The sequence below is a fragment of the Aristolochia californica genome, unplaced genomic scaffold, assembly GCF_029961685.1.
Source record: "Aristolochia californica isolate CCGP_79_NKW_82.1479 unplaced genomic scaffold, dmAriCali1.0.hap1 SCAF_14, whole genome shotgun sequence".
NCBI lineage: Eukaryota > Viridiplantae > Streptophyta > Magnoliopsida > Piperales > Aristolochiaceae > Aristolochia > Aristolochia californica.
Genome location: NW_027181815.1, coordinates 2,674,178 through 2,702,108, shown reverse-complemented (window position 1 = coordinate 2,702,108; position 27,931 = coordinate 2,674,178). Strand labels below are relative to the sequence as shown.

The 27,931-nt window shown below is 37.0% G+C and overlaps 1 protein-coding gene across 1 annotated transcript; it reads left to right on the top strand.

Annotated features, from left to right (window-relative positions):
• The first annotated feature begins 141 nt into the window (after positions 1-141).
• LOC137950911 (uncharacterized) lies at positions 142-27,931 on the top strand. Its single transcript, XM_068797573.1, has 20 exons — positions 142-1,407; positions 9,901-10,378; positions 13,546-13,633; positions 13,745-13,926; positions 14,789-14,925; positions 18,631-18,697; positions 19,972-20,137; positions 20,231-20,345; positions 20,444-20,519; positions 20,666-20,848; positions 21,331-21,491; positions 22,801-22,906; positions 23,167-23,374; positions 23,451-23,734; positions 23,977-24,098; positions 24,360-24,504; positions 24,591-24,683; positions 25,184-25,257; positions 25,398-25,451; positions 27,148-27,931. Exons 1-20 carry the CDS (start codon positions 431-433, stop codon positions 27,452-27,454), a joined length of 4,023 nt encoding a protein of 1,340 aa, XP_068653674.1. The 5' UTR covers positions 142-430; the 3' UTR covers positions 27,455-27,931.

The following is a 27,931-nucleotide window of genomic DNA, read 5'->3' as shown; positions in this document are numbered from 1 at the left end:
AAAAGGTACTAATAAGAATTAATCCCTCGCTTACCAGACAAAAGACTGTTAATTATATTATTTCCACTCAATTTGATCCCCCCTCTGGCCTCCACTCTTCATTTCCGGAACGCAGAAATTCAATTGGTTGACGAAGAAAAAACGAGCTGGAAAGGACCCACGATTACGGAATTCGTGATCGCCCGGTCGTTAGTACTAATCGTCTCCACCTTACCAAATTCCAAATCGTAACAGGGAGAGAGGAAATGGACAGTTTTATGACTCTGGTTCCGACAGTAATCGGGTGATATAAATGCAAAGAAACTCCTTCCAGATTTCGCGGATGGTAACCTCTAAAAGATGATGTGAAGTGAAGGGGCAAAGGAAATCCTACTCTTGTTCTCCTCCATTTCCGTTCTGATCCGGGCGTAGCAGAGAACAACAGACAGAAATGTCGGTCCCAAGAGGGGGCCAGGAGGCGTGGGACTGCATGCTACCGGGACCTCCAAGCCGAAACAACGGTGGCGCCGCGGACTGCAGCACCCACGGCCTCCTCGCCTACGGCGCCGGCAGCTGCGTCACCGTAGTGGACGCCCGCTCCATGCAACTTGTTACCGTCTTGCCCATGCCAGGGCCTACCACCTCCACACTCGCCCCTTTTGTTACTGCCCTGCGGTGGGCCCCTCAGCCGCTCCCTCGCGACCTCCTTTCCCACGATCCCTCAAACTCGCACCTCCCCCTCGCCGTCGGCGACCGCCAGGGCCGCGTAGCCCTTTGGGACCTCCGCTCCAAATCCATCCAGCTCTTCTTAGCCCACGACTCGCTTTCAACTTTTTCGGACAAATCCAAACCCGGCGTGCAAGATCTCTGCTGGATCCGCGGGGATTCCTGGCTTCTTGCCTCTATTCACGGTCCGTCTCTTCTTGCATTGTGGAACACCACCAACGGGCGATGCATCTGGAAGTATGATGCTTCCCCTGAGTTTTTCTTTTGCGTTCGTCGTGACCCTTTTGATTCGCGGCACTTCTGCGCCGTTGGAATCAAAGGGTTTCTCCTCTCCGCCACGATACTTGGAGATGGCGAAGATGATGTTGTCGTTTCGGAGCATCAGATCAAGACCAACGCCACTGATTTTGCTGAACTCCAGAGGTTGGAAAAAGAAGCTCAGCCAAATCCAAATTCGCCTGCATTGGCGGTTTTCCCAACCTACTCTGTGAGATTTGGCTTCTCCCCACACTGGAAGAGTATTCTGTTTGTTACTTTCCCAAAGGAACTGGTTGTGTTTGATTTGCAGTATGGGACTTCACTCTCATCCTCGGGATTGCCACGTGGATTAGCCAAGTTTATGGATGTCATACCTGATCTGGATAAAGAGTTCATGTATTGTGCTCATTCGGATGGTAAACTCAGCACATGGAGGCGGAAAGAGTAAGTTGTCAATACTCTATTTCATGATAGAAGTTCTGCATCAGAATTTTGCGCGACCTTAACTGCTTGACATACTGATACTAAAATGCTTCCATCATTGCTGTTTCTCTTCAGTTTGATCGCTTATCTGATTATATTTAATGAAACCGTTGAGTTGGATACCTAGTGCCATTGTAGAAGTTCTTTCCGGAAGAATTCCGTCTATTACTTGAAGTGACTTTATAAATCGATTAAACAGCTGGGACAGAATTTTATCATTTTTTGTTTTTTTTTAACCTTTAAGCCGAGGCCCTAATCTTATCTTTTGTTAACACCTCTTGTCTTTTGTCATACAACTAGACTGTCAGAGCGGGAACATGAAACTTACTTAAACAATATTTGATTACACAGAGATTAAGTTAGCTTCTTTGGTGTATTTTTTTTGTGTTAAAATTTTAGTAGTAATTACTCATTTAAAAGAGGTCATTCATACAAAAAATGTTTCTAGTAATTACGTGGCTTTAGTTGCATTACTGAAATGCCCTTCGCCGTCAGGTAATTCGAATGACTTGGTTTTTAGTACTTTTTAAGCTTTATTGTTTTCAATAGTCGAATCTCTCAAGTTTCTACTCAAATGTCAAAGGATAAAATGGGACTGAATATTAAAATGGGACCTGGCACAACTGAGTTTTGCATTTGCAAAGGACTTTCTACTAGATGGACAGCACTTAAGTGGCCTTCTGAGGAAAAGATATACTAATAGAAGCCATTCATTAGCTGGGGGTTTGAGTTTACCTCTCCAGACCTGAAGATTATGGATAAATCTTCTACTGTAAAAAATGCAGGTTAAAATTTTTGAGAATAATAAAGAAAAGTATGTCTGATCTTTGTGACAACTGGGAGCAGACATGTAGTAAGGGCAACAGAACTCCAATAAGACTTGGAGGCCCTACGAATGGCTTATCCTATAAGTCCCTTGTGGTTGCAGGTAACATCTTTGCACCTGCCATTAAGTTTAAGCAAGGTCGAGTATAGGGACATTGGGCGAAATCTAAGAAAAACTCTAGTTTTCATTAAAATTAGTTCCTGGGCATTGTTCAAATTCTTACCAATACCTGCCCTTGTTAGATTGAATGAACCCTTGCTTTTTGTTCTGCCAAAAGCTTCATTTTTTTGTTTTCTTGATTATTTCTATTTTCCTCTGTAATCCACTTGATAACAGCCAAGAGAGTTTCAAATGAATTTTTCCTAATCAATGGAAGGGATTAGGCATTGGTAAAAGTGGTGGGAAAGCATATATATCTAAACTGCATAGAATATTGAGGTCAGCCTCCAAAGAGAACCTGCAACTAGTGTTAGCAATCTGCATCCCTCCTTACCTGTAAGAAGTAGTCATTTGCCATCCACGGCATATTGAAGGAAGCTAATTCACTAATGGGCACTGTTGGGAACTTCCAATGACAAATCCTCCGGGGATGAATTCATAAGTTACCATTCAAAATAGAATTGATGGAAGTCATTTTTGTATAATTTTGAAACTTTTGTAGCTCAGATATGTAAATAATGTTCAGATCAATTTAAAAGAGAGGGAAAGAAAGAGAAAGAAGTAGGAGGAAATTGAAAAATTATGTACATTCATGTGGGATTTCAATATGTACCTTTAGGGAACCTTTCATGCCCCTACTGCTAATATTTGTCCATTTCCATCACTTAATTCTTTTTCATGAAAAAAAAAATCAGAAGTACTCCTCTAGAAGTGCTACAATGTCTCTTCTATATTCTGGTCCTATAAACTACTTAAAGAAGGTGATTGTAGACCCACCTAACAGCTTCATATTAAAATATCATAGAGTGAACCTAAATTTTTATTCTTTCAGGTTGGTCCTACATAAGATGAACAGATCCAATGGCTTATAGGCTATATTATAGAAAAGGAATAATGATAGCAATAATGATCCACATAGGCTAATGTGGCTAATGTCAAGAAAAAACTTCTAGTTGTTAGTTAAAAAAATACCTCCTAATTTAATTAATTATTTTGGGATGGACCTGAACTCAACTTTAATATGGTATTAGAGTAGAGTGTCTATTATGTTGGGCTTAGTTCTTTGTTAGTTTGTATCCCAATTTTGTTGTCCATGTTTCAAGCTTGTTGGTAGGAGTAATCCCACATAGGTTAATGTCAAGAAAATTTTTGTGGTTATTAATTGGAAAAATGTTGAATTTTTGGAGAAGAGAAATAATTCATTGATTTGTTTAATATGAGTATACTAGGTCTCTATTTATAATTATGGGAAATACATAGAATCATAATGAAATTAAACTACTAAGTCCCAATTACACCCAAAATAATACTCCTAATCATAATCAAACTAAACAACAATTAAGAGAATTGAAATAACTAAAACACCTTTTAATTGAGACATTCCTATGAGACTTCCTCCTCTGGGACTCCCGTTAGACTCTACCATACCATATCTCCTTTTTTGAGACTTCTTCTTATGGGAGTCATGTAAGACTCTTCCATAATTGTTATTCAACACTCCCCCTCAAGTTGGAGTTTGTAACTTCAGCTTGCAAGGAAAAAGATTTTTAGTCTTCAATTTTTTTTGGCTGAAAAAATTTCTTTAAGATGCAAAATTTTCATTTTTGTTTTCCCCTTACTTGACTATTCTGGTCCCATAAAATAAAATACCTCTTTTTTTGTACTTCTTTTAATTCTCCTCCTCAAGTTGGGGATAAAAGAGACAGAGATCTAGCTTGGACAAAAAAAAATATGGGAGAAGAAAATCACTTCTATCTACACGACAAAACTCCATACACCAGTCAAAATGATCATAGTCTGTAGAAAAACTTGCTCAACTTCAAAGGGGGAAAAAAACTTAATTTTAGGCATGAAAAGGAGACTACTAACTTTTTAAGGGCAACTCGAAAAAAAAAACCACCACTTGGGTGAATAAAAAGACTTGAATCACTCTGGATGTTGGGTGGCCTCCTATACTTTGCTGGTAGTGGGTTTATAGGATTGCTCTGAAGTGATGAAAAAATAAGAGATGATAGATTAAATAAATACTAGAGAAACATAAATATAAAAACAATCATACTTCAAATAGAAGAAAACGACAATGCAATACTCATACTTCCAAAAAAGAAAGAGGCGCTCATCAAATCAATAGATTAATATAAATGACCGGTCTTGCAAAAAAAAGGGCTAAAGCAAAATAGAAGACTAGATTTCTATCATATTTTATAAATTTTTCTTAAAAAATGAAGTTACATTAAGTGAGACGAAAACATTTGCCACAATTGACCAAAAAAATAGAAACTTTTGGAGAATCTCAATGATGCATAAGGGCAGTAAAGAGAGTTGAATATAAGAACTTGCTTAGCTTGAGAGTCAATGGCAGCAAGTTAGTAAAATAAAATAGAAAACTCCAATAAAAAAATTGAGAAATAAGCCCTTCTTCTCTCTTGTTTCTCTTTTAAAACAACCTCAAACCCTAACTTAGGGTTTTCATGTGGGAGACAAGTTAATTTTGTCCAGCAAAAAAAGTTTATTGAAGAAGGAATTTTAAAGGAGTTCTCACCAATATAAGAGTGAATTTATGGCATAAAAATAGAAGGTAATGGCTGGAGAGAAACAAAGAGAAATTTTGACATGTATGGCTGCTATCTTGCTATATGGTACATGCAAAAAATAATTTTGATAGTGAAGAAAGGATTGTGATGTGCATGCTTGTAAACTGGTGAGGCATGCAATTAAAAAAACAAACTTTGGAGCCTACAATTTATGTACTCAAAGCAAAAACAAGCGGAATTGAAATATAGACTTATCTTTGAGGAAGGAGCGTAAAATTCGGATTTCTACAAACAACATACTTCTAGAATGACCCTTGAGTCTTTCTATATTGATATTTCTCTTTGGAAATATCACATTGAGAAACAATTTGTCGCATTAGAAATTAGACTCACATAGCTTTCTTTTGAGATGCAATTTTCCATTTAAAGTCTCGTATGGCATAAAAAAGTTCGAAAAATGAAGTTTTCTGTTGTCGCTCGAACCTTTCTTGCTGCATGACTTAATGCTTCAGATGTTGATCTCTCTTTTTAGAAAATCTGATTTCCGAAATCCTTTTTGTGTTTGAAAATAGACTCAAATACCTTTCCATCAATATATTATTTGTAATATGAAAAGTGTATTATGAAGGTGTACACTCCAAGGAAAAATGGGTACAAGGATAGGAAAAACATAATGGGGAGGAAAAAAGTAAAATACAAACTTAAAACCAATAGAGATGACGATTCAGAAAAGATCACATTATCTTTTTGGGTTGACCGAGTCAACTCATTGAACTTACTCTAGTACCATGTTGAATTTTTGGAAAAGAGAAATAATTCATTGATTTGTTTAATTTGAGAACATTGAACTTATATTTATAATAGAGGAAATACATAGAATTATAATGATATTAAACTACCCAAGTCATAGGTATGCTCAGAATAGTACTCTAATTATAATCATAATAAACAACAATTAAAGAGAACTAAAATAACTAAACACCTTTAATTGAAACACTCGTGTGAAACTTCCTCCCACGAGACGCCTGTTAGACTCTACCATATTGATTCTCCTTCTTTGAGACTTCCTCCTATGAGAGTCATGTATGACTCTTTCGTAATTGCTCTTCAATAAAAAAAACTACTAACTTCGGCTAGTTATTTTAGAAGGGACTTGAACCCAACTTTAACAAATAAAATATAAAAAAACATCTCCGTGATGGAATTTAGTGAATTTTTTATATCTTGATTAAAGATAACATATGGGAATGGAGGGAAATTGATGCCAGGCCTTGAATGTTGCTTCAATAATATTTTGGGTTAGTTAATTTAATTGCTACTTGGCAGTTGGTGTATCCTGCATGTCTGCCCTCATTAAGCTGTTCTATTCTGAGCATTATAGCCTGAAAACAATTCATACAGATTCCTGGATTTGAGACTTGGGGAAAGCAAAATCTAAGACATTTTTACACCTCCCAGATTGCTGGCAGTCACCTACTTTCTTTGAATGCTTAGGCTCCCTAGAAAAATGTGTAAAATCAGTTTGCTGAAGCTCAAGGCGGTATTATTATTTGGTTGTGGAAGGATGCTTATTGTCCTAAGAAGTATGGTGGAACTTGGAGTCATAAGCATGCACGCTTTGACTTGTGCGTTTCTACTAAAGTGGCTTTGGTGGTTTGGTATGTGCAGAAATCTTGTTGGGAGGCACTCCATTATTACTAAGTTGGGATGACATTACAGTTGTTGGTGGTCCCTCGATGGATGTTGGTTATCCCCATTATAGAGATCAATCATCAGTTTCTGCCTAACTTTCAGTTAGGAGGCAGATATCATGTCAGTGATTGGATCTTTTGTTAGATTTTGGCTTCATTGGTCGTTAGTAGTTGCCAGCCTGAAGGCAATTTAATAATTTAATTTGTAAGGGTAAAATGGGCAAGGGTAGGATGGGGAGTTTAGGTGTAAGTGGATCAAGGGATATTAGCAAGACAGTTCAAGGAAGTTTAGTTCAAGATGAATATATATATATATATATATTTTTTTTAAATAGATTCAAGATGAATAATTGGCATTGATTAGAGTTGAAATAGAGATAAGGTAAGTGTCTTATTTGAGTTGGACTCTAAGAGTTGTAATATCTATTTAAGGAGAATGAAGTGGACATGTAAGGGAGCCTTGAAGCCTTAAAATTTTGTGTCCTCTCCCTCTCTCCTTCTTTCTCTCTTCCCTTGAACATCAGAATACCAAATTTTGCTCTTCTTCTTGCAAGGATCTTAACAATGGTGGACTGGTGTGGGACTCCTTTCAAATTCCTACCCATTGACCTGTAACATTACCAATGACCATAAAATCCTGGTTGTCGGTGCTACCCCTCTGGTTCTAATACCACAATCATGTATGAAATCTTAACTCGAGGAGGAACCTTAGTGACCTGGAAGCTCCAATGACTAGCTTTATTCACACTACTCATGAGAACTTGTACATCTAACACTTCTAGGGACAAACTAGTAAGGTGCAGCTTTATTTAGGGATGCTTTATGGGGGATTTTATTTTATGACAGCTGGATGGAGTTGGATTGCCTGCTTTTTTATTACACAGCTTGCTGGAGTCTTAGCTGAACCTTCTAAGATTCTGAATACAAAAATGTAAAAAAAAAATAAAAAAATCTAAAACACAATCAAAAGTAAGTAGACCTAGAAGAAGGCAATAAACATGAAAATGCTAAATTAAATAGAAAAATCAATGAAAGTAACAAAATATGTTTGCTAACACTCAAAAGCTACACTCTTCTTAACCGGAGAAGATAAAAAACTTGAGGAGACAAAATATTTCTACAGAGGAAGAAAACAATGATTGAACTTGATGAAAAACTACATTCATGCCTACCCAAGAGCTGAGAAGCATAGGAGGGAAAGAAAAAGGAAAGTGCCAAGTGAGAAACATCATGTCTTTCTTACTCTTCTTAACCAAAGAAGATTGCATAGAGAAATTTGGAGGAGATGTCGAAAACAAAGAGGCAGAAGAGGGAAATGAAATCCTTTGTCTTTTTTTCTTGTGTAAAAATTAAATAAAGACGAAGTAACAAAATAAAGAGGAGCTTTTGGAAAACAGCTGACAAACACTAATTGTCTTTCTTTCTCGTGTAAAAACAAAATAAAGAGGAAGTTTTGGAAAGCAGCTGGCACATAATATGTATATTTTAGTGAAACGTGTCAAAAGAGGAAAGGTTTGAGAAATAATATGTAAACAACAAAAATGTTTTAATGGAATAAAAGAGAAAACTTACCACACATACCCGAGATTTTGGATTTGAATATTTATCGGATCCAAATCCATAGATTCCGATTCTGATTCAAATTTTAATCGGGTGTCTTTTATACATCTGAATCCGACCCGAAAGAACAAAAATTTATCCTAAATTTCTGATCCGGATAAGAATCAAATCTGGATAATATCCGGATCCGTTGACACCCCAATATTTTTTGTTTGGATTGATTTGCATAGGAAAATTCTGATGTTGATTACCTTGGGAAGTGCAGTACTATGGTGGAATTTCCACTTTCAGAGATTTCACTGAGCTATGCTTTCACCCCCCTTTAAGGATAAGGAAGATCTTGCAGAATACATGCCTTGCTTACATTCCTTGGGGTTCATGGATGGAAAGAAACCTATGGTGCTTTAACTGCAAGGCTGACTCCTATGACAACATATTGAGAAGATTTCTTTTCAAATCATTTTTTGTGTTGGCCTTCACTAGGATTTTGAGGATATCATGGCTAGGTAATTAGGAGCAATTTGAATTTAGTGGCCAAGTTCTTGATCCTTGCATAAAGATGTTGGTCTCTTCCTCCAGGATTTTTCAGTTAAAATTTGAAGCAATGCTCTTGGAAATCCAGGGCCAATTGGGTTTGGTGGGTTCTACAGGTTGTGCATGATGGGACTGTTCTTATGGTTGGGCCTTTGTCTCAATGGTCTGTTCAAATCTCCCAAAAAAAAAGGATTGTTCTTGCCTCATATGTAGGCCTCGTGGCTGCTCTGTCTCCACCTTAGCTCTTCATGCTTTCCTTCATAGCCCCAGAAATTTGCAGTTCCTTAGGTGGTTGACTTGAAATTGAGAGGGATTCTAAAGTTGTGATCAACTGACATAAGAATGATTTGGATTCCCATGGCAATATTGGCACTTTTTTTCACAAAATTCTAGACCTTGCTTGTGGTTGGGTTTGTTGCTGGAATCATGTTTCTCATTTAGCAAATTTTGTTTCTGACTCTTAAGCGAAGGAAGGGGATAACCTTCAATTTCTCATTATTGTTAGAGGCCCACTTGTTTCTTGTTGTTTCTTGTTTAGTTTGTTTTACTTTTTTGCCTAAGGCTTTAAGAAAATCTTGGTCATTAAAGTAAAGGTGGTATTATTATTTGTTATAATAATAAAACTAACTATTATTTTTAGGTTAATAAAAGAAGAAGAAGAAGTATTTTCGCTCATTGGCAGAATCCCTTCCTTCTCCCTCCATTCTTTTGTTGGCTTTGTGGGTTCTCTTGTTGTTCTTGTGACTTACAGAACTTTTTTTTCTGAAAAAAAAAATGAAAATGAAGAGAGCAGGAAGGTGTATGTTACTCTCCATGCAGCTTCTTTAAAATCTCCATGTCAAAACATTAGGAACAGTGTGCAGTTTGTTCAAGCATATAAAGCGTGTAACTTTATCCCTCATTTAAATTTTAAAAGGTTAATTTTCTTCCCATCTCGACTTTGCACCTTTTTTTCTTACCTTTTGAAGAATTTCCAGGAGGCAAATAATGGCGCCTTAATGTTCCAAAATGATTTCATTGGTATTTTTTGCCTTTGCATCAATTGAAATGGTGTGAGATTGATTCCTGTTCTTCTGAATGCACTGCCAAAACACTTTGTTTTCCCTTTTTGGGACTTCAGGGGCTGTACTTATTGGCTTAATTATCACAGTGGAGAACAGGTTCATGTGCTGTGTACGATTGGAGAACTAATGCCTTCAATTGGAACTTCTGTCCCTTCTCCCTGTGTTCTTGCTGTGGTTCTCTGTGCATCAGAATCTACAATCCAAAATATCGACAAGCTTTTCTTGGGAAACACTTCTTCCTCATCTTCTTTTAACTATTCAGTTCCCAATTTTCCTTGTGAAGCTCATGCCTCTGGAACAAATGTGCTTTCTATTTCCGATGATGGGAAAATCTGGAAATGGCTGCTGACTGCTGTAGGGTGTAGAGATGCTCACCAGTCTAATACAGATGTTAATGTAAATTGTGGAGTTAATCAAGATGACATGCCTGAGGACAATATTAAACCTGTGGATACTGCTGTTAATGGGCCTGAGTTGGATGCTGTAAAGGAATTGGAGCCATTGAATAGCAGTTGCAGTCGCATGGTACACTCAAAGTCGATCAAATCACAGGAGTCATATAAGGTAGATCTTTACCCCAGGGCAGTCTTTTTATATTTTTTTGAGCTTCTCCTGTATAATGATATGGAGAAAATTATATACTTACATGTCGTTACAGCCCATATTATTGATTCAACTATCACATGAGTGGTCAGACCACCACATCAGGTGGATGGGCCACCAGTGGGGGCCTGCTTGCCTTTTGTGAAAATGGTGAAGCTACTCAATCCATTTACCTAGACTTGATTAAAAGCCTTCATTTAACTTGATTTCTGAGTGGAGCATACTTTCTATTCAAGATTATAGCAAGGCTCCACTTAAAATTTCATTTGGCATTAGGCTTTCTAGTTCACAATTATATGTTCTTTTTCTTTAATGAAAACTTTTTTTTTTCTATTGAAGTTATTGTACCGTTATTCCCAATTCTTGACGGATTTGATTGCAGCTATTTGGTTGTTCCTTGGAATGGTACAAAAAACTGTTCCAATTTCCTACTGAAAAGGATCAATTTCCTATTTTTCAGTGGTTCAGTTTCGGATTTCAAACTCTAATATTCATTATTGTTTAAATTATTTCATCACCAAAGAAAAACTCCATTACACCCCACCCCCCTCCAAAAAAGAAAAAAAAACTAATAATTTATAAAGGAAAAAGAAGAAAGTGGTTCATTTTTTATGGGCCCTGGAGAAGGTTAATACTGGATTAACCAGGTCAGAAGGTTGATACTGCGTTAACCAAGTCAGAAGGTTGATACTGGGTTAACCAGGTCAGAGCTGAGTACAGGATTATTATGTTTATGCTTTTATGGATCTCGGGCCACTTCATTCACTGCTGTTTAGAATCCAAGAACCAATTCTAGTTTTCTGTGAGTTCGCCCCTTTAAGGAAGGCAGACAGATGGGATCAATTGAGGTTGACTCTGAGCACATTGTGTTAGATATAATATTATAATAGGATCGTCGTTTCTTTTAATAAATGTCATAAACTTGCTAGCCTAGTGCCTCATCATCAGCATACTTTATAGAAGTTAAGCTAACTTTTTTTTTTTTTTTTTTAAACACCCAGTAGCTTTTATTAAAATAGCTAACCTGAATTTTTTTTTTTTAAATTGACAAAAAGTTTAAACTTAGAAAGGGGTTACTCTCATCCCCTGAAAATGGGAAACTTACTCTCATCTCCATAACAAATTCCAAATTACTCTCATCCCCTAGAGTTAAGAATTCATTACACACACCCTTATTTGATTTTTTCATGAAAAAGTCGACAAATTTACTCTTAACTAATTATTACCTTTCTTAATTTTTAAAAGGGCAACCTTTTCTCATCCTTCTCTCCCAGTTCCAGGAGGAAGGGAGGAGGAGGCCAGGCGCCTCACCATTTGCGAAAGGAGGGGGAGGGACTGCAGTAGTCCCACTGCCATGTGAAGGGGGTTAGGTTTTTGCCCTCCCCCATTTTCCTTTGATATTACTTCTTTGTGAACAGAAAATATTAAAGATAAGAAAATTGGGGGAGGACATGGCCTCCCACTTCACCACCTTCTATCTGCTGCTTCTTGTAAACATTGAAGTTTACAGAGAAGACTAAAGGGGGAGTGGTGATGTTCACCCTCTAGAAGTAACTTATTTTGGTTGTTTACATAAGCCATAGGCAAATAGCTATTCATATTTGGGTTGTTTACATATACCACAGGTGAATAGCTATTTATCTAATCTCTATTCAAAATCACTAACTTATATCTGTTTGTTCTCTGAAAACAGGGTATGATTAAAGATGACAATCCTTTCTGTGATTTTAGTTCTCTATAACGGGGCTCTCTTGTTATTCTTATTTTTAGTTGCATCTGTTTTTACCTTTTCTTGTTCTTAAAAAGGCTAGTTTTCCATCTTAGATGTGGCATGAGGACTTTAGCAGAGGGTTTGCGGATATTGACGTGCTGCGACTATTCCTCAATATGCTTGCTACTTAGCTGCGAGACTTGTTGGCTGACTCCCAAATCAAATTTATGATTTTCAATAAACATGTCTATGTTAGGAGAAAGACATGATAGTTTTTTGCAAGAGTATGCTGATCTAACTTAACTAACCAAAATAGATGGCAGGTGCATGTGTAGTTTGTATCCTGCACAAGGTTGTCTAAGTAGTTAGTTTCTTGGGGATCTAGGCATATATGCTGTTTTTAGGGAGTTACGTAAATAACTCTTATTTTTTCAGGGAACTTATATTTTGAGATTGAGAAAGTGTCTGCTTGATACTACTACATAGTTTATGGATGGGAACCTAATATTCCAATGACTCACCATCTGAGCGATCATTTCTGTATATTTTTCTTCTTCCTGTCCATTTTGTGCCCACAAGTGGAACTGTTGATATCCTTTTAGAGACTGGAAAGTGGTCCACCTGTACTGTGACACTCAGTTGCATATTTTACACAAGGAAATTAATACATTAAGAAGACTTGGGTGTTTGGCTCAATGCTCATACTGGGGGTTTCTAATGTGATGTCTTGGATTCAAGTCTCACCAGGGGTTAAGGGGTATGTGTCTGTGGGAATTGAACCTTAAAAAAAAAAAAAAATTAATACATTGTAGATAGAATTGAATAGGATGCATAATGGTGTCTTTTATGTTTCTGTTTTTGTAGTGGTAGGGATATGTCTAGAAGTGTGATTTAATTGAGGTACAATGGTTGGTTCAGTTGAACTGGTGTAAAAAAAAGAAAATTAATACATTGTAGATAGAATTGCATAGGAGGCATAATGGTGTCTTTTATGTTTCTGTTTTTGTAGTGGTAGGGATATGTTTAGATGTGTGATTTAATTGAGAGTACAATGGTTGGTTCAGTTGAACTGGTGTATTATTTCTTTTGTTGCTTTGCTATATAGTTAAGCATTCTGCTGTTCTGGTGAGCTAATTAATATACACTTTTATGTGGCACTCCACTAGTCTTCTAATTACTTGACTGTTTACTCTGTTTTAAATGATTTTTTCTAGGTCTTAATGATTTTGATGAACGAATAACTAAATGTTTCTATATCCTAGTTATGTGGTATTACAGAAACCTGATCATAACAAATTATTTTGATGTTTATTAGGTACAGATATCTACTTGTACCGCATTCCTACATTATGAGTATAAAAACATCCCTCTTCTTTGATTTATTCTGTTTATTGAGGAAGTCACACCTCTGCTGCAGAGCAACTTGGTGGGCCAGCTTCATCTTCTTTCTTCAACGGTGTCAACTCTGGCTGTACCCTCTCCTTCTCTAACTGCTACTTTGGCCCGTAAGTCAGTATCTGTCATTTATTGTTTTACTGGTGTTTCTTGCTGGCGTTTTTTTAAATAATATAAACAAAACCTATCCATGAGCTGATTTTTGTGTGACCCATTTGAAGGTGGGGGTAATTATCCTGCTGTTGCCGTTCCCCTGGTTGCTTTGGGAACTCAAAGTGGGACCGTTGACGTCATCGACATTTCTTCCAATGCTGTAGCAGCAAGCTTTTCTGTTCATAATAGTGTTGTTAGGGGATTGAGATGGCTTGGCAATTCTCGGCTGGTTTCATTTTCCTACGTACAGGTATATGTGCACTTAGAAAATAATTCTCGGTTCAAACATCCTCACTTTTTGGTTGCGCAGATCAATTTAGTTATTTACATGTGTGCAGGCATTTAAGATTTATTGCTAATTCTCTCTCTCTCCTTCTCTCTTTTCCATATAATTAGATATGTGTATGACCATGGAGTAGTACATGCAGACCTACAATGAAGGTGGAATCGAAAGTAGAGGCCAAAAGTTGACCAATAGCCCTCATATAGATAACTCTCTTGAGTAACTTAAGAGTGACCAAGCTAAAATCAAGATGGAAACCCTGTTACTTACTGGTGCTTTAAAATTAAATTACTCAACATGCACATAACATGAGATCAAGAAAAGGTTACTTCCAATCTCTCATTGTTAGGGGTTCCCTCTCCTTGCTTTGTTTCCCTTCGTCTTCTGCCATCGGTTAATTAGCCATTTTTTTTTTTTAAAAAGGGTATAAACATCATGAGATACAATAGGTACAAATCATGCTGATCATAGATTTTTTTTTTACCACAACCCAACTTGCCTCACGGGGTTGATTTCTTTTCCCTTTACTGCTTGAAGCAGAGTGGATTGAAGTAGGTTCCCCATTTAAGCCACTCCACAACTTGTATTCTTTGATTGAATTTTCAAAGAATTATTTGTCATAAGCTTTGGTTTCATGGTGGTGAAGTAAAAAATTAAGCATCCGAACAATAGTTGTTTTTTTTAAGTGGCTATTAAACTTGTGAATTGTTAAAATTATTCTATCTTACTTTCCTTTTCTTTTTTTTCTTTTTTTTTTTGTAAGTTTTAACTATGTAGAGATCAGAATTCAATATGATGGTTAATAGAAGCAAAATGTTGATTAATACAGGTGAATGATAAAGTTGGAGGTTATACCAATAGGCTTATTGTGACTTGTGTTAGGAGTGGTCTCAATCGCCCATTCCGCATCCTACAAAAACCAGAACGGGCTCCTTTAAGAGCTTTAAGGGCATCGTCATCTGGAAGGTTGACCATGAACTTGTTTTCTTCTTCTGATTCATATTATAGCTACTGCATGTGCAAGTGAAGTAGGTTGTCAAGAACTCGAGGGCTTTTCATCTTGAATTTTGGCAGTATATTGTTTCTATTTCAGTTCACAATATAGAATATGTTCTCTACATGAATTTTTAGAGAGAGAGAGAGTTCCACTGGAGTTTGATCATAGTCCTAGAATTTGGAGGTCAAAAAGCACTCTAAAGCTATGACATTTGTCTAAAAAATGCATATGACCATTACAGTAGAAGGAAGGTAGAATGCTAATAGTTCTGACAAGGCAGTGGCAAAAAAAGATACTGCTACCAGAAGAAATTTTGAATGTACTAGTTCTGAGAACCGAAAAACAATTTTCTTATTATCTTGAAATGAGTTGTTGTAGAGATACTAATCCAAAGGTATTCAGAAACCTTCAAAGTTTTGTTTTTAAGGAATAAGTGCACAAAGCATTCAAGTAAGAAATTGAAGTCTTGAGCAAAAAATGCAATACGTCTTTCATTTAAAACTATTCTTCTAAGAATGTCCTTAGGTTGTGGAAATAAGATTTAAGGATACTTTTGTGGCCAGAGAATGGGGTTGGTGGCAATCGGTGGATGAACTTAGCAACCATATTTCGGAGAATTAGAAAATCTACCTAGTAGCTAGGAAAACATGCTTATATAGATCACAAGAAATATTTTTTTTTAACTTAGACCTCAAAAGCTTGAAGATTGAGGGGAAGGTAGGGGTGGCATCGCGTCGAGCCGAACTCGAACTTGCATATGTTCGAAATAGGCTTGATTTAAATACTTTGAACTTGAGCTCGAGCCCAGCCCAGCCTTGAGCCTAAAATTGGAATCGAGCTTGAGCCCAATAATTTTAATCGAGTTCAAGCTCGAGCTCGAGCCGAGTTTGAGCTCCAACTTACATTTAAAACTTTGCATAAAATACATGTCAACTAAACTGTATATAAAATTATGCATAAATTTTACTTAAAATTAGGCATGATATCTACATAAAATTGGGCATGACCTCTGTACACAAATCCTACATAAAATTTTCTATACTCTCTACATAAAATTGTTCATAAACACTGCATAATATTATGCATAAACTTTATTCAATAATCAAACACAAAAATTTAAATGAAATATCAATATCATTTTTTTTTCTTATACCCATGCTTAAATTCAGACCCATGCTTAGATATTTTGAGAGATTTTTGTCCCCCTTGGTTGTTAACGGTGACTTCGTGTTGGTCTTCATGGGCTTGAGAGAAAGCCACATCGGATCTTTTCCTGGAGTATTTTGATGAAGTTGAAAACATCAATAGATCCAGGTGAAGCATATTCTTAAGGGTGCGAATGAGTGGCAAACAGGTTGGCAAGGGAGGGGGTCAAATGACCAAGAGCTCACTTTCAGCACTTTCGTACCTCTATGAGTTTTCTCAATATCTGGCATTTGCTCCTTTTGTTTCTTTCATGCAATACTCAAATAAGATAAGATATGTGAGCTCCAATAGGGACTCTAGCTCATCAACAATTGCTGAAAGAAGAATCAGGCACAAGATAGAGGAGCAAAAGTCCGCTAAATCGAATCTTAAGATATGGAATTAATCAACTAATTTACCTCTTTATGGATAGGATCTCAAAATATTATTTTACCACACTGATCGTTATCCCCATGGCAAATCAGGTCTTCTTAAGTGAAGAACAACCCGTACTGCTATTGTCACAATTGGCATATCTGGCCAGGGCCAACCCGAACAATGTAGCTTGGCAAACTTCAATAAATTTCAAATTGAAAATTTAGACACTATAGTATTCAAAATAAATAAATAACCTACAAAGTTGCCTTTTCTTTTCCATAGTTAGAAGTGAAAATCCATTGCATTAATTATCAGAGTAATTCAAATAATTATAGATGAAATTCAAAAGATGGGAAATAAATAATAATATTAAAGATAAAATCAATAGCCAATAATAGTATAATGAATTTCCACCCAAAATATTTTTAGAAAGAGGAGAAACAGGAAAAAAGAAAAAGAAAGATCACATGAATTGAAAGCAAAACTAAAGTTAAAAAAAAAAAGGTAAAGAATACCTCATTTAACTTATCGAGAGTCGGCTAGGCATTGGTTTCTTGCCTAGGCTTCATGAAAATCATCTGAAACATGATGCCCTTTGTCGAAGTCCCTCTGCAATTTAAGAACATGCTCAGATCACCGTCCCAGCATAGATCCACGAATTGGATCAAGATCATTCACATGTGTAAAACAAAATTTCGTACGAGAAACGAATATCAATGATAAAAGAATCTCATCTCAAGACTGGAAACAATTTTAAGGATGAGGAGTATCAAGCTGAGGAACAAAACAAGGAGTACTGAGGGAATTAAGAGGGGATGAGAGATCAAATAAGTGCCTGTTGAGAGAGAAAATGAGGAGAAGGGGGAGTCTACAAGTTGAGAAAATTTGTGGAGAAAGGGGACAAGATCGAGTGATCAATTTGATGATGCTGGTATCTGAAATAGGAAACGCTGATATGCTTGAGATGGAGATTTCGCCTTTTGTCCCTACTGGAGACGGAGAGTTTCATCCCGACTGGAGATTGAAGGTTTTGGAATCCTTCGTTCCCGACTCCCGATTCCTAACCCTAGGTTTAAGTAAACGAGCTGGTTCTCGCGAACCGAACTGACCCTCGTTTGGGTTTGGCTCATTTACTTAAACGAGTTGGAAACCCGATCTCGAATTCGATTCGAGATTAGGTTATTCGAATCGAATCAAGCTGAGTTCGAGCTATTCGCGAATCGGCTCGGTTCGATGCCAACCCTAGGGCAAGGATACGATGTGTCAAAAGATTTTTCTTTTTAAATAGCTGTTCTCAGAGAGTTATTAGGAGAGAACAAGAAATTTGTCACCTAAAGACTAATGGAGGTAAGAAGAAAAGAATGAGCATCTCGTTCCTGTGTACTAGCCTGTTTTCCTGTTACACTAGATGGACAGGGCAGGAAAGTGAAGAAATACAAAGTGTGACTTTATGATAGGGATGTAATGAAAGTCGTAGGACCTTAGAAGAGAATACCTACCCTTTATGATTCCATGTACTTTCAAATGCTTCAGGAGAGGATTCCAAAACATTTTAGAACTAAAAAAAAAACAGAGACAGAGGGAGGCCAGATAAGTAGATGAAAATTCTGTTTGTTTGAACCATGTACTGACAGAAGATCATCGGTGATTTTGATAAGGGGGTCTCCTCTCAGTTCAACTGATACAAGTCATAAAATGGAATGACTTTCAATGACAATCTCTCATGATTTCCTGTCTATAACTTCTCTACACCTTCCTCGAAAGAAACATGAGAATTTTGCAATGCAACTAATGGACTACACTTTTTCTTTACCTTAAAAGCAAAACAGTGTAAGACACAATGTTTAGGAATAATTTTTCTTTAATCATATTGGAAAGCGAGGAGAGGTGTAGCTGATTGCTCAAAGCTAAAAAGATAAACTTCTGGCTGCAGTAGCTGTCAGTGGTCTTTGCTGCATGCTGAGCAGATTGACACTCAGTACTCTCATGTTTACTCATTTAGTTTTAGTTACTGCTCGTGTTTCCTCTTTCTTACTATATTGCTATAGTGATCTGATCGACTTACTGCACATCTTTGATGTTGTCTCCTGAATGACTTGAACTACTTGCAGATATCTCCTTATTTTGTTTCGTGATGCACCTGTGGAAGTATGGGCCATGACAAAGAGTCCTATTATGGTATGTGGCTATTTCTCTACGAAACTGCTTGAGTTGAGGTTGGTTGATAGAAAACATTTGTTGTGCTGTTGTGGAGATACTCATTGTTCACAACCTTCTGTTATGTGAAATGACTCAACCTTTACATGCCCTGGTTTTATATTCTATTTGAACATTTCTTTATCCTCTCCCAGAATGGCGAAACCAAGTTTCTTAACCGGATACACCTCTCCAACTGGGTCACCATTCCTGAGCACCTTCTTCCAACCATTTATCATTTACTAAAAAAAGGGCAAAAATCCTGAAAGCAACAATAAAATAAAAAAAAGCAATAAAAAAGACAAGGCTAGCCAAATTGGGCTACATTAACAACAAGATGCTGAGGATGGGCCTTAGAGTCAGCTAAAGCATTTAGCAAGTGGAGCTCCTATCAAAATTTGGGTTTAGGAAGCCCAGAGGATGTGACCAAGCAATGGTTTTAGGCCTCATTGGGAAGCTGGAAACAGCAACACTTGCCCAATTTAATCTTTAGAAAAGAGCCAGAGTAGTCAGAGAAGAAAGTTATAAGCTGAGTCCAAGCAAAAACCAGGTGTGGACCTTTTTCACTATTGCTCTGAAAAAGGCAAACCGATTAGAGAATATTCTGTTATTTCTCTCCAGCCATAAACTCCAAATAACTGCAGCAACCATCTTCCAGAGGCAATTTCCAAGGTGTGGGAAGGGAAAAGGACCAATTTCAACAAGCCAGTCAGCAATGCTAACAGGCAAACACATCAAAAGCCCAAACCTGCAAATGTTGGAGAGCCAAATTTCCATAGAAAAAGGACATCCTAGCAGCAATGATTGATGGATTCTTCAGCTCTTTGACAGCACATGCAGGTAAGAGTTTGCAGTTGGAAACCCCTTCTACACAGAATGTCACAGGTTGGGATATTAACCTTCAAGGACTTCCCAAAGGAATGCTATCACTGTTAAAGGAGCAATGGATTTCAAAGCCAAGGCAGGAGCCAAGGAACAGACGATCAGCTTATCTGTCAAGGCTCTTTAAACTGAGGCAATTGAAGAATATAATATAGAAGTAGACTTTTTGAACAAGAAATTTAATTCACATCGTCTCTCACCTAGATATGTTGAATTTGTAAAATCTTGAATAGCTTAATTAAAATCTTCGTCCTCTTACTTTCTTACAAGTCTTAGTTGTATTTTATCGTTTTTGCTTCACCAATTGTCTGGTATCTTATATTGCTACTTCACCAATTACTTTGTATCTTAATATTGTTACTTTACCAATGTAGCTTAGATCATTAGCTCTTCCATTTACTGTTTTGGAATGGACACTTCCTACTGCCCCTCGACCAGCACAGAAGGCACCATCTCTGCAATCATCATTTTTCTCTAGAGAGCCTTCACCTTTGGCTTCACCTCCTGCAGCTTCCTCCCCCAAAGCATCTACAGACTCCAGTGAGGAAAATTAATGTTTAATTCTGGTCATTTTATTTTTGGACCATGACTTTACTTAATGAAACATGTAAATAATGGTGTCGTTTCGTGCAGATGTTGGAGGCTCTGAAGGATCTAGTGATGACCTATCTGAAAGTTTTGCTTTTGCATTAGTCAATGGTGCTCTGGGAGTTTTTGAGGTTCATGGGAGAAGAATACGTGATTACAGGTGTTTTAACTTTCTCTTATTAATTCACTAGTTCTTGAAAAAACAAGTACCATTTGAGTTGTTCTTCTCAAAAATGCTTCTTCTGTTGCTCTTTACAGACCCAAATGGCCTTCTTCTTCATTTGTTTCATCAGATGGATTAGTTACTGCGATGGCTTACCGCCTTCCACATGTTGTATGTATCTCATATTCCTTAAAATATTGCATTTTAATTAAAATATTTTACTCTTGCATAAGGATATTTAAGCTGCCAAAGTTTGCTATCATTTTATTACAGTGATTGTAGTGTCATGTATGGTTGTATATGATACATGTTTTCAGGTAATGGGAGACAGGTCAGGAAACATTCGCTGGTGGGATGTCATAACTGGCTTTTCTTCATCATTTAACACCCACAGAGATGGAATTCGAAGAATCAAATTTTCCCCAGTTGTTTCCGGTGATCATAGTCGGGGTCGTATTGCTGTACTGTTTGTTGATAACACATTTTCAATATTTGATCTGGTAAGCCAATGTTTCCAGCACATCATGGTTATCTGTTCCTTTATATTATTTATTCTTGAAATTGTGGAATATCATGTTTCTTAGGGCAACTACTTCATCAGTATTAAATGTCAGAGTCAAATTGTGCCTTGCTGGATTTCTTTTTTCACTTGGTTCCTTTCTTTTTCTTCTAGATCATTTAATTCATACCACTTACATTCTGATAGCCCAATTTAATAGTGTTTAAAGATTGTCTGAATATGATGATATGCTTCTGCTATTATTAATTTCCAGTTTTACTGATACTTGAGTCTTGGATTTTCCTGAGATAAATTCTACTAAATCAGTAGGTTTCATAAATATTTAGATATACAAATTCATAGACTAGAAGCAAAAAACTCTAGTTAAGAAGGGTATAATTCTGTTTCTAATTTATGAAATCCCCTTTCTCATTGCTTTCAAAAAAAATAAAATAAAAAAATGGGTGTCTTTTGAATTTGCAGGATTCACAGGATCCATTGGCCAATGCGCTTTTACAACCACAACTTCCGGGCACACTTGTCTTGGAGCTTGATTGGTTACCTTTCCGAACGGACAAGGATGAACCATTGGTATTGTGTATTGCTGGGGCAGACAGTAGCTTTCGGCTAACTGAGATTAATGTGTATGTAGAATAAAATTTTATGGGATGGTTTACTGTTTTCAAGTTTTCCTAATAACTGTAATTTTCTCTTTCTGTTCTCTTATGCCTGTTATACTGTATGTCTGCCTCCATGCTTGCTTCCTTTCATCCATTAGTAGTTTTTTTTAATATATTGGTGAGGCTCTTTCCATGTTCTTGCTGGAACTTTGTGCTATACTATTTTCAAAAAAATGGAATTTGACAGTTGTAAAAGAATAGAATTTGATGAAAGTATTTGACAGTAGTAAGTAAGCCATGGTTTGGTGACATGTTAATATTATGTACATAAGCCAAACATTATTCTCTTGAAGCCAATCTAGGTCTATAAACTGTGTCACCTGATTGTTTCCCATTTTTTCAATGAGAATTCAAACAGGTAAACTAACAGAATGTGTAAGAGAGCTACTGCATTTCTGTTTATCTATAATTGGATAATGTGGTATTCATCTTTATGTGCCCTGTGCGCATTGAGGAAATGAATAAAAAACTGCATGACAAATTCATTTTGAGATAGTTCATAAAATATAGAAAATTTTAGATTAAAATTATTCTAGAATGACCACCCAAAAAATTGAAAAATGTTCTACATCGTACAAACAACTTATTTAAGTATTAAAATGAAAACGATACCAGCATAAGTTTAAACATATTTAAAAACTCTATTAAGTTTTTATGGTTCATATGATTCAGAAATGTACAATATTTTGTTTAAACTCTACAAGATAAAAATAAAAAAATTTAGTTAGTACAAATAAAAAATCTCGTATTTTAACTTTAAAAATGAAACGATATGCTAAACTCAAATCATTGTAAAAAACGGTGTAAAGGAGTGAATAAAATTATCTAAATATTCAAATAATAGAATAAAAGTTTTTTGGATGCTTATATATAAAATAATGAAGGAGTACAAAATATGCTTAACTTACTTGAACAACTAGGTAATCCAGTACAGCAAACTCTTTTTTGTATTCTCTCTTAAATCAACAGAAGTTGCTTAGTCTGGTTAAATTTATTTACTTATTTGGGCAAAATTTTCCTTTTATAACTTAGTACAGATGTTCAGGTAAAATGGTGGAATGCGTATTTGGGTAAATTTGCCTGCCTTCTCTTCACCTATGAGATTTGTCATGGTGGAATCTGAATACAACTTGCAATTCTTCTAGTGTTTATTTTGCTAGACTGGTGTTCTGAAACAACTGTCTATTTGTTTCCTGTTCTCTTTTGAATCCTAGCATTCTGTAGATATTGTCGCACTTTTGCTTACTACTGTTAAATGATATCCATTGTGCAGTAGTGAGATAAAATCCAGCTTTGGACCTAAGCCAAGGGCAATTAAAGAGAGATTCAGGCCAATGCCATTATGTATGCCTGTTTTACTTCCTACACCACATGCATTGGTAAAAGTTCTTTACTTTTCATTTTCAAAAAAAATTCTTTGCTTTTCTGATCTCAGCTGCCCATTGTTTCTCAGTTTGATGCTCTTTGTGCTAAAGTTCTAGGTTATAAACTACATGAAAGAGTCAAGGAAATAAATAAGTAATCCGTACCCCTAACCCCTTAAAAAAAGAAAAAAGAAAAATAAAGCCAGTAGAAGTCAGTAATATATTATTTTTCCATTTTCAAAAATAGAAAGGTCATTAATCTTCTTACTCTGCAGGCATTGAGGATGATATTGCAACTGGGTGTGAAACCTTCTTGGTTCAATACAAGTGGAACAACAGATAATCTTGTGCAGCATTTCCCTCAATCTCCAACTTCTACAGGAGACCTTCGCAATTATATGATTGAATTGAAGCTTCCTTCCGTTGGTGATTCTGTGGTGCCAGAAATGCTTCTTAAGGTGTTGGAAACTTATCGTAGAGAAGGTATGTTCTTTTATTTTTTTTCTATTTTGTAGCTGGATGCGCTGTATGTATCTAACCTGGGTGTTTCTTTCGAAAGGGTGCTTGCTTGACAATGAGAGAGCAGCACTTTATGCTGCTATAGTGAATAAAGGTTGTGCTGCAAGGTTTGCTTTTGCTGCTGCAATCTTTGGTGAACTCTCAGAAGCCCTTTTCTGGTTACAGTTGCCTGCGGCTCTTTACCAGTTAATGGACAGATCTTCTAACAAGTTTCCTCAGAATGTATCTGTACAAGCATTAGGGCCAGAGCATGGAGACATATTTGAAGCTAATAATGTGCAAGCAATGGGGAAATCTGTGTCTGTGAACCAGAATAATACTGTAGTAAGCCATTTGTTTCTTTCCCTCTTTCACATTGACATCATCTATGCTTACATCCGTAACCATTTAGCAATTTGATATTCAAATTCTGTGTCTTGCATTATGTTTTGGCCACTGAGCTAAATTGACATTCAGCATCTCATAATTATTTTGAAACAATCATTTGTCTATCCAAAGATGTGTCATTTGTGTTTTTTAATCACTGTTCTAACCCTTTTCACTTTTATGATATGATTCACTGTCAGGATCATGGGCAGCTTAAGTTTATGGCCTTTGATCAACAAGCATTGTGGCGAACAGCCAGTGAGAGAATTCCTTGGCATGAGAAACTGGATGGAGATGAGGCAATTCAAAAACGGGTCCATGAGTCAGTTTTTGCTCTCCTGTTATCTGCATTTTTTTCCCTGTCCACTGTTGATAAATGATTTCAAATGTATTTGTATTTGTTTTGAGGACAGAAATTCAACTAACTTCAATAAGTTGTGATGCACATTGCTCTTTAAGCTCGTTAAAACTATAGCTATTTTCAGTTTACTAAAAATGTATGTGCCATTGCTACTAAACAAAAGAGAGCGCTCACAATTTTTTTGTTAGGCATTTTACATTCTGATAAGTTTTTGATGTCCAGGCTTGTGTCTGTTGGAAACTTAGAAGCTGCCGTGTCTTTGCTACTTTCCACCTCTCCTGAGGGTCCACACTTTTATGTCAATGCCCTTCGTGCAGTGGCACTTTCATCTGCTGTATCCAGATCTTTACATGAACTAGCTGTTAAGGTGAGGATTCACTCTGTCAGTTAAAGTCCTCTGAGTTTTTTAGACCATATTTTCTTGACGTGTGTCAGATGGCATTCTCTGCCTAGGTCGTTGCTGCCAATATGGTCAGAACAGACAAATCACTATCTGGCACCCATCTTCTATGTGCTGTTGGTAGATACCAAGAAGCATGTTCTCAGGTTAAATTCATTCAAGTTTTGCAATTCATTAAGTGTCTATAGCTTTCTAGATTATAAATCCATTAGGGCAGACTACTATTTTTTTCTTGTACAATGCAGATTGCAAATTTGTAAAATGAAAGTAAATAACTAGCCAGTTCATGTAAAAATTCACCCAAATTCTTTTTCGTCTGAGATGATCCAAATGTACCAATTAATGATGGTGGGATGAGGGTTCCTACAAGAGTAGTGTTCTAATTTTTTATGTATTCTTATGTTCTTCTTTTATTTCTGGAAAATATAGAGAAGTTAATGAACTTAAGAAATAGTACTAAGAAATATTCTTTTTTATTTTGAATGTTCATAATTAGAGGATTTAGCGAGAAAATAAAAAAAGAAGAATTCTAGGTTCATGCATGCTCCCAATGTTTATGCGTGTTGACTGACCATATCACCAACTTCTAGTGTATATTTATCCAAAGCATGACCACCTAAAGTTGTGCTGTGAAACTTATCAACAGTTACAAGATGCTGGGTGCTGGACAGATGCTGCTACTCTAGCTGCCACTCATTTGCAGGGATCTGATTATGCCAGGTTCTATTTCCTGAACTTTGTGCTGATCATCAATCAAATAGCTATCAACTAATAGATCATTGTCCATTTATTTAGCTGTCTTGAATTGCATAAACACTTTCCCCAAAGTTCTATCTCAGCATCTAGTATTTTCCCTATAGGGTTTTGCAGAGATGGGGGGATCATGTCCTTCAAGCTGAGCATAACCTTTGGAGGTAAGATCATCTATCTTGATGTTTTTCTAGGAAGGCTCATTTGAAGGTTTACTGTTATCCTTCTCAGCATTTAGTCCTTGGGGCTTCTTGTGCTGTTGCAGTTGATAAGAAGCTAACCACTTGAGTTTTACTTTAAGTATGAAGCTATTTTCCATAACTTGTACTATTCAGGTCAATGACTCAAAAGTGTTTTAGTTTATATAATCCAAAGGCTGTTCTTAAGTGCATCTCTATGTATGTGGTAACTCGACAAACCAACTTTGACAAACGTGGGCATAGTTTGTCAGAATGTTTATTTTTTTGTGATTAAAGCATCTCAACAAATTTACCATAGTTAAGCCAAGAACAAAGAGCTTTTTTTTCTTTTTCTGTAAACTGTTTTAAATAGCTTTCAATTAATCTTATGTATAAGAATCCCCTACTATGAGCAAGTAGAGTTCCCAACATAAAGATGTTAATGTGAGATCCCTTCCTTACAAGAGTGTCAGCCAACTGATCTACGTGTATGCACTTATCTAATCTCAAGTTACCCAGCAATGTCCATTATCTTATCAAAATATTGTCATAGAGGTAGCAATACCAAGAAAGCCAACTTATTACCATGTGGAGTCACCCTCTTATCTCAAGTGTGTCAAAGAACTATTTGTGGAAATGTGATGACCATAATGGAGTGCACTGTTAAGCACCTAGCCAATACTACCCAAAAGACCGGCCTGTTAGGAGCGGAAGACATAGGTACTTAACCTAGGACCATAACATTACACCCCACCTTCGCGAGCCGACGACCACGGCGGCGTAACGACACTGGCCCAACCCGGTGGCCTACTTTAGCAGCGGCCTACTCCTAGTGCCCCTTCGCAGTTCTCCAGGTCGCCCCCTCCGCTAGGTCGCCCCTTCCAAACCTACCAGTAATTTTAATCCAGCCTTTGCGCTCCCCGAGACTCGAACTCGCGACGTGGCAGCCCGCTCTGATACCAAATATTAAGCACCTAGCCAATACTACATAAAAGACCGGCCCGTTAGGAGCGGAAGACATAGGTACTTAGGTACTTAACCCAGGACCATACCAAATGCTAAGCACCTAGCCAATACTACCCAAAAGACCGGCCTGTTAGGAGCGGAAGACATAGGTACTTAACCCAGGACCATAACATGCACTCATCTCAACTTGTGTTGAATCCACTCACCCACTACTAGCAGAATTCCATATAGAATCACAAATAAATTCACCCCTCCTGCTGGCTCCAAGTTATCCCTGAAACTACCATCAGACTTTAGCTTCGACCACCTTGCAGTTACAAGAATCCAAGCTTGGGAAAAGCCTCTGTCAGAACTGACAAAGACTGCCACTGACAAAGAACATAGGTCTAAGCCTGCTAATTTGACAATAGTCTCCCATTCAATCAGAGTTCTCTTGGAATTAAGAAAGGCGAAAATAAATCATTATTGACCAATGTAGACCATATCAACATGTCAGCCGATATCTGATTTCTTAGTTCACAATACAGTACAAGAACTGATACAGCTTACCATGCCATAGATGGGTTGCTTGTTTGGTGGTTTCAGGGGTTAAATAGTGGAATAATTATTTTTGAGAAATAGTGGAATAATCTGATAGGCAAATTTACTTTTCTTCTTAAATGTGTGCTTTTATTTTAAAAAATGACAGTTTTTTTCTGCAATCTACACATGGCAGGGCTCTGCTTTTGTATGTGGCAGCAGGTGCATTGCATGAGGCATTGGCAGCGCTTCGTGAAGCACAGCAGCCAGATACAGCTGCACTATTCTTGCTTGCCTGCCACGAGATGACTGCAGAAACTGCTGCGATATCTGGGAACAAAGACCAGTATGCCTCCTCTGTTGTAGATGAAGGGGAAAAATTTTTGTTTGTGCCAGGAATGAATAGCGAGCATGAAGATGTTGTTGCTGTTAGTGAATATTTTGGACACTACCAGCGCAAGTTGGTACATCTATGCATGGATGCTGTCCCACTTTTTGATTAACCAGGCAACTAAGACTGCTCACTTTTCAGTACCACATATTTGCAAGGTGAAGCTTCATCTTTTGTTCCTTACAATAAAAACTGAGAACCAGCATTCAGGTCACCTTGAAACTTCAGCTGAGAAGAACCTGCATTCAGGCCACCTTGGAACTTCAGCTGAGAAGAATCTCCATTCAGGCCACCTTGTTGTGGCCTGCAATCATGCTAGAACCTTGGAACTTCAGCAGAGACTACTTCACTACTCAACCTTGAATGGAGTCACTTGCCAGGAAGATTCTCGGTTCTTAAGGCTGGGGACAGTTGTGATTCCTATTGGTCAGCATATGTTGAATGCTCTATGATTCAACTTCTGGAGTCGCAAGGGAATGTAAATGTGAAGACTACAAGCATTTCAGTGTAGCAGCCACATTATTTTTCATTAGAAACATTTTGGGGTTGAACATTTTTTATGACTAGGGAGAGTTTGCTTTCTTGTTAA